Source organism: Solanum verrucosum, unplaced genomic scaffold, assembly GCF_900185275.1.
Source record: "Solanum verrucosum unplaced genomic scaffold, falcon-dt-bn FXZP01000234.1, whole genome shotgun sequence".
Taxonomy (NCBI): Eukaryota; Viridiplantae; Streptophyta; class Magnoliopsida; order Solanales; family Solanaceae; genus Solanum; species Solanum verrucosum.
In genome coordinates this window covers 842298-849355 of record NW_026020440.1, presented here as the reverse complement: position 1 = coordinate 849355, position 7058 = coordinate 842298, and the positions used below count along the sequence as shown (strand labels likewise).

General features: G+C 30.2%; 1 protein-coding gene across 1 annotated transcript; it reads right to left on the bottom strand.

Annotated features, from left to right (window-relative positions):
• Positions 1-487: 487 nt before the first annotated feature.
• On the bottom strand, positions 488-976 carry LOC125808193 (classical arabinogalactan protein 26-like). The gene has a single exon (XM_049487919.1). It carries the CDS (start codon positions 917-919, stop codon positions 503-505), a length of 417 nt encoding a protein of 138 aa, XP_049343876.1. The 5' UTR covers positions 920-976; the 3' UTR covers positions 488-502.
• Positions 977-7058: the final 6082 nt, after the last annotated feature.

Here is a 7058-nt window from a genome sequence, read left to right as displayed (position 1 = left end):
AAACGGACCAAGAGTTGACCCCTAGTATAATCCCATCTTCATAGGAAAGTGCTTCGAGTCTCCTCCCATCGTTCTTATTCGTGTTTCAACTCCTTCATATACATAGTGGCAGAACTAGGAATTTAAACAAGGGGTATCGAAATATAAACAAGTAAATATACCTGAAAATCAAGAGAATTCAAACACACTATAATACATACAACAAAAAGAAATACTAAGTTACCTATCTACACAACACTCCTCAAGTACCTGTGGCTCTGCCACTAAATATACTTATTACATTATACTCATTCAACAAAAGAACCAAAATGCAGAGCTTGAGATAACTAAACAAAATTGTGCTTATTTCCTTCTTATTCAATAAATTAAACAAATTATACACTACCAAAAGGAGATGACAAAAGTATAGTTACATAAATAAATCATAACAGAGTAAACAAATAAGTGTGAAACTTCATCAAAAGTACCTCACAAGATCCCACAACCAAACATCTTTGAACCTTCACACACCAGGGAGCTGCGTAAACCAGGTCGATATCAAACTCAACACCACCATTGTACATAAAGATGAAAACAGAGGAACACCAGAAGACACCGGTAGAGACTGAGTAGGCGAAAAGGGCATATAAACAGGTCCAGGAGCAATCATTGCATCAGGATTAGGAGGGCTAGGGCTAGAAGGAATTAAGGGTAATGAAGAATCAGTAGGAGCAAGCTCAGAGCCACCTGGTGAAGGAAAAAGAGGACTTATATCAGGAGACAGAGCAGGTGGATTTGGTAACAATGCAGGGGCAGCTGAAATAGAAGAAGATGGTATATTTGACAAAGATGGTGATTTGTGCAAGGCTAGTGATAAAGAAAAAAAATCAATAACAACACAAATCAAGAAAAATCTAGTAGATTTTGAAGTGGAAGCCATTAATGCTAGTAATAATTTTGGAATGAAGGAGGAGGGAGTTGGTGTTATGATTGAAGGATAATTAGAGAGTGAGGGGATGGGGATGAGAATGATAGGTGGCAGAAATTATACCTTCGTCCACTTTTAATTGTCATAATTTCCTTTTTGAGAGTCAAACGATAAGTACTTTGACTAATATTTTACGATATAACTTTTCATCATATTGATATGCAAAATATTGCAAGTTATAGTACTTTTCGTATAGTTTTTTTGAATATCTAAATTTATTGTTTAAAATATCGAATTAATGTAATCTAATTTCACTTTAAAAATTAGTCAAATTGACTTTTGAAAAATGCAACATGACAATTAAAAATGGATAGAGGGAGTAGTTTGGACGGAAAACTACATTGTATATAATAAATGCTGAGTCGTATTGATTTTTTTGTGTATTTTTTTTATATTTTTAAATTTTTTTAATGAAAATTCTAACTCGGGTTAGGGGGTGCATGTGGGGTTATAGAAAGGACAAGAATTTGTGTATAGAAACACATGAGGTTGTATAGGTTGCTTGTGTCCTTTTCTTGTGGCTTTGTCCGGCCAGCCATTGTTCGTCCGTGAGATTCTTGTATCTGACATGTGAACCCCTCACCCCATTACACCCTCACCCCCACCCTATATACCACTCCCACTGTGCCCGATTTTGAATACGTCGTTTGGTTGAATACAAGTTATTTCATCATATATATAAGATAATTTATCCCATCGCTAAAGTATAAATGATGGAATAAATAATTCAAAAACAGTCTAATACTTCCAATCAAACACACGATAAAATAATTCTTTCATTTTAAACAACTCGTTAGTTTATATGATAGAGGGGTGAAGTTCACTAACTCATTTTGATCATATTTGGGATTTTCTTGCTGATCTTGACTTTGTAAATTGTCACTTTATGGAATCTGACTTTTGAAGTAGTTATGATTTATTTTATAATTAATTAAATAAAAATACAATTTTTTTCAACTTTTTAAGTTTATGGGTGAAATAAACACACGATTTGAATTTGATATGTTATTAAAGTAGATAACAGTCCTGAGTTTATGTCTCACTGATACAACAAATAGCAAATCTAAGAGGAGGTGAGAGTGGTCACCATTTCTTTGGCAAAAAATTACACATCATATATAAGTTTTATTTTTTAGTTATATATATATAAATTTTGAATCCCTTGAACACAAGATTAGAGGTTCACTCGATGATTAAAGGAGTTCAAAATTCATCTAAAGATTTGAAGTTCAATTTCTTGATGCTATATTGTGTGAAATAATTCACGTATTAATTAATCTTTCTCATTGAGTCGGAAAACGTTTCTCTATGACTATTAATTAATTAAGCAGTGATTTTCAATACCTATATATTCACATATAATTATGTAATTCACTTTTAACCTCATCATTATTGCAATAATTTATATAATCATACATATTTACTACTCCCTCTGTCTCAATTTGTGTGACTTATTTTCATTTTTAGTCAGTTGCAAAAAGAATAACACATTTCTATATTAAGTAATAATTTAACTATAAAATGTATATTTTTTTCCTTAATGAAATGATTTACAGTCATACAAATTTCTATCATTCATTTTGAACCACAAGTTTTAAAAGTCTTCTTTTCTTTCTTAAACTTCGTGCCGAATCAAACTAACTCACATAAAATAGGACAAAGGGAGTACTACTTTATATATGAGTAATATGACTCTTCAGTCCGTGATTGGTGCTTGCTAAGACAGAATCCTTGGAATGCGTACCATTATTTATCCAAAATTCTATATTCTTTATATGGGCTTTCGTACACTAGAACAATTTTGTGAAAAATTTCAGAAATATTATCCTTAAAAATATTCTTACATAATCTAAACAAATACTATGAAAGTAAAGGGTAGGATCTGGGTCGAGGAAGACTAAAGGTGTAGGAGTAAATATTATTTGTACAACTTGTTTTCTCTATTTCTATTTTAGATTTTAGAAGTCATTTTTCTTTTTTTAAGAATTTTTTTTCCAAAAATCTTGAATCGAACATGAATTGGAAAACATTTTCATATTCCTCTGTACTGAATACGTCAATAGTCCAAATTGACCCATGAGAAATATTTATCAAACTACTTTTTAAAAATTATTTTTATTAGTTGATATTTTATATATATCCATGATAAAAAAAAATAGTTTCATTAGATACCAAAATTATTAAAAAATAAATAAAACAATTAAAACTTAGTAAGAATAAGATGAATTGTGTTATTACCCGCATTTCAACCAAAGTAACTTTTATGCAGATTAATAATTCGTTTATTTATTAATTCAACTCATATTAATCGACTCAATTTCAATTCAACCCACTCAGTTATTTGTTAGTGGTATTTTGTATTTTCTTCTCAACTTCGCTTCTAGAGAAGCTTAGATAAGTGATAACATTTGGTTGGATAAAAATTTTAAAATAGTCAATTCAAATTTGTAATTCAAAAATAGTCGTATATTTCAAAGTTAATAGTTAATTTTTGGAATCCATAAAAGTGCCATGAATTGTAAATTTTAAAAAAGTCAAATTCTATCATAGTATTCTCGATTAAATCCAGAACACTATCATGGAATTTTATTTTATTTTCTTGAGTTCAAAGTTTATAATAGTGTATTGAATTTCATGACACTATCTTGGTGTTCCATATCAAAAGTGGTTATTTTTTAAATAATTTTTTTAAACCTGACTATTTTTGAAAATTGGCCTGAAGCTTAAGCTAATTTTATTTTTGGTATTCTATAGTCATATCCAACAAAATCCAATTAAGCTAATAAGAGATTCTATATTAGGTCTAGCAAACATAAAAATCACATTAGCGCTCTATAGCTACAGTTTTGCTATTTACGCTCCATAACAAACATAGTTTGCTTGCAGCATCAAATTTGTATAAAAATTGAAGGCAACATCTGATTGTATAAAATCACAGGCATCTGATTGTATAAAATCACAGGCATCTGATTTGTATAAATCACAGTGATTTATATAAATCGGACATCTATATCTATGAAAATTGTGTTTGTATATGTATGTTCTTTGTGTTTGAATAACTGCATAAAATTTGAATTCGTATACAATTGAATCGAGTTAAAACAATTGTATTTGTATATCAAATCTCTCTCGCTTTATACAGACACAAATTATACACGGTATTTTGTATAATTTGTGTTTGTAAAAAGCGAGAAAGAGAGAAAGGCAAAAGAGAATTGGGTAGGAGAAGATTTGTATTGTATAATTATAAGTATATAGGACGAAAATATTGTATTTGTCTATACAGTTTTCTCTCGCTTTATACAAACACAAACACAATTTTTACATTTGTTTTTTGTATAAAGTGAGAGAGGTGAGGGAGAGTGGCGAGCGAGATTCAGGGAGAGTGGCGAGTGAGATTCTAAGGAGAGAGACAAATGACAAAGTGTTTGCTACGAATTAGAATTAAATGAAACTGCGGTTATAACATTTATTTTAAATTAATAGTTTGTTATTTCATACACTTGTGACTTGTCCCTTCTATATATATGCACTCTTCCCTCACTTTCCAATATAGGGAGCTAGCTTGTTTTCACGGATGGCAAGCGCGCGAAGCATCCAAAGGATACATAGCTAAGGTAGACTCCAAATTCCAATTGTTTCATTTTCCTTCTTGTTCATTAATCATAAATCAGACAAATCGAACACTATGGTAAAATGTGAAAACACCCAATTTCATTCTAAATCTCTCAAAAATTAAACATAGTCATTTTCATTTCAACTAAGAGAAATCCAAAAGAAAATATCAAGAAAAAAGGCTTAAGTCATCTGCAGCCCCTTAAAGTTGTCCGCATAATTCGTTTAAACACCTCAACTAAGGCTTGTACCTATTGAACACCTATGCCCCTTAAAATTGATACCTATTTGATATTTTTTTGACAATCAACCAAAAATATGAAATGTGTGTGCTACACTCGTTGTGACGTGGCAATGACATAGAAAATTTGATGAATTAAATGATGACATGTGGCATTGTAGTAAAAAAAAAATATTTAAAAAATGAAATTATAATTTATTTATTTTTTAATTTTAATCTGTTTAACTAACTAAAAAAATTTAAAAAGAATTTTCTAGAAAAACCCACCCACCCACGGCAAGCCCTCATTTTCCTCTCCAGTTCCAAACTATAACATATCCAACACACAATTCTTCCCTCAATCTATTTTTCTAATCTTCTCTTCATCTGGTTTTTGTACGAGGAACATGAATAATGTTTCGCCGAAAAATTACGAATTTCTATCACAATGGTCGAAAAAAATGGCGTTATCTGAAATATTTTTATGAATTACATAATTGATATTTCTTGGATTTGAAGAACTCTTCGTTTTTTAACTAACAATTTTAATTAATTAATGTGAATGTTTATTGTTGGATTACATTGACATAAGTTTATGTCAAGATCGAACTTGTTGGAAAAAAAATCACCAGAAACTATCGTTCTTAAATTTGATTTTTCTTTTGTTTGGAAAGATAACAAAAAATTATACTAGTTTAAATAATGATCAAATCACTAGCTTTCTCAAACAAATTTTTTAAAAAAAAACTAAATTTGAAAACAGAGAAATGAACTCTAAACTCGGCATACATGATTAAACTCAATATATTCCATCTAATAAATTTATCCAATAAACAACATAGTCGTCATATTGACAAAAAAAAAAAACCTAAGATCAAATCCAAAGATCTAATTAGATATCTGTATAATCGATTTTAATTTATGATGATGAATGGTGGTTAAGTTAAGAAAGAAGAAGGTGAAAAAATGCCAAAAAAACTATATTAAAAACCATTGATGGTTATAGTGTTTCAGATGAAAATGATGGTAGTAACCGGAAATGGATGGTGTTGGAAAAAGGGTTATGGCTAAAGAAGAAAGAGATTTTTAAAAAGTTAGCCAAAAACTGCTCCTTTCACATGCTGCACTGTTAGTGTGTTTCACTTTTTTTGTCATGTCAGCGAAAAGTGTTCAATAGATACATATTTTAAATAATAAAAGTGTTCAATCAGTACAAACCTTAGTTGAGGTGTTTAAACGAATTATGTGGACAATTTTAAGGGGCCGTAGATGACTTTAGCCCAAAAAAAAAAACAAATTTCAACTTTCTTCTTTTATTGGATGGAAGGGATGTGAGTCGGATATGCTTAAAATTAGTTGGAAACCTTAACAACGTTATATACAAAATTGAGGAATATTAGAAGTATTATGGCCTTGTTTTATGTACAAAATTAGATCTAAGAAAGTTCATTGCGATAAGTGTATTGTTGTTCGTCTTGTATTCCTAAGATACTTAGAACAAAACTTTGAAGAACTTGGTAAGACACAATAAAGTTTAAGAACATTTTCACAACTAGAAAATTAAAACTAGTAGAGAAACTAGAATCAAAAACAAATTAGATAAAATATACAAAATATTTTTTTCCTTAAAGAAGAATTGTTGTCAATTTGTGTTTAAAGAATCTTACTGATTCCAACAAACTTTGCAGAAACATGAAGTTACCAAAGTTTAATGAACCAGTGAAGAACAGAAGAACATAAATTAATTCACAAATCTAAAATCTGTAACACATACCAGAATCTGGAAAAACAGAAAGAAGATCAAGCCCACTGAATGCACAGTGTCCCCTTAAGGAAATTATTCCCCTCTAGTATCTGAGGTTTGATTTGGAATATGTCCTCCCAGGATAGAATGATCTCAATCACCAGTGTATTGATACCCAAAACGCTGGTGTCAGTGAGCCACTCAACGATAGTAAAGTACACTTAGAATACTAGATTTAGTAGTAGAAGAAGAAGTTCAGAAAAATTCTATATTTAAAATGAGAGGAAATTCCTCAATTTATAGAAAACAAAGGGTAGTGTGAAAAGGTTCTTATTGTGCCTTACCGGAAAGGTCACAAACCATTGGAAAAGTCACAATCTTTCGAAAAGGTCACCACCTTTCATAAAAGTCACAACTTTTCATAAAAGTCACAACTTTTTCATAAAAGTCGCAACTTTTCATAAAAGTCACAAGTCTTCATAAAAGTCACAACTTTTCATCAAAGTCACAAC

Excerpts from the sequence above, each read along its gene's own strand:
- LOC125808193 (XM_049487919.1), bottom strand. The coding sequence starts at position 919 with ATGGCTTCCACTTCAAAATCTACTAGATTTTTCTTGATTTGTGTTGTT.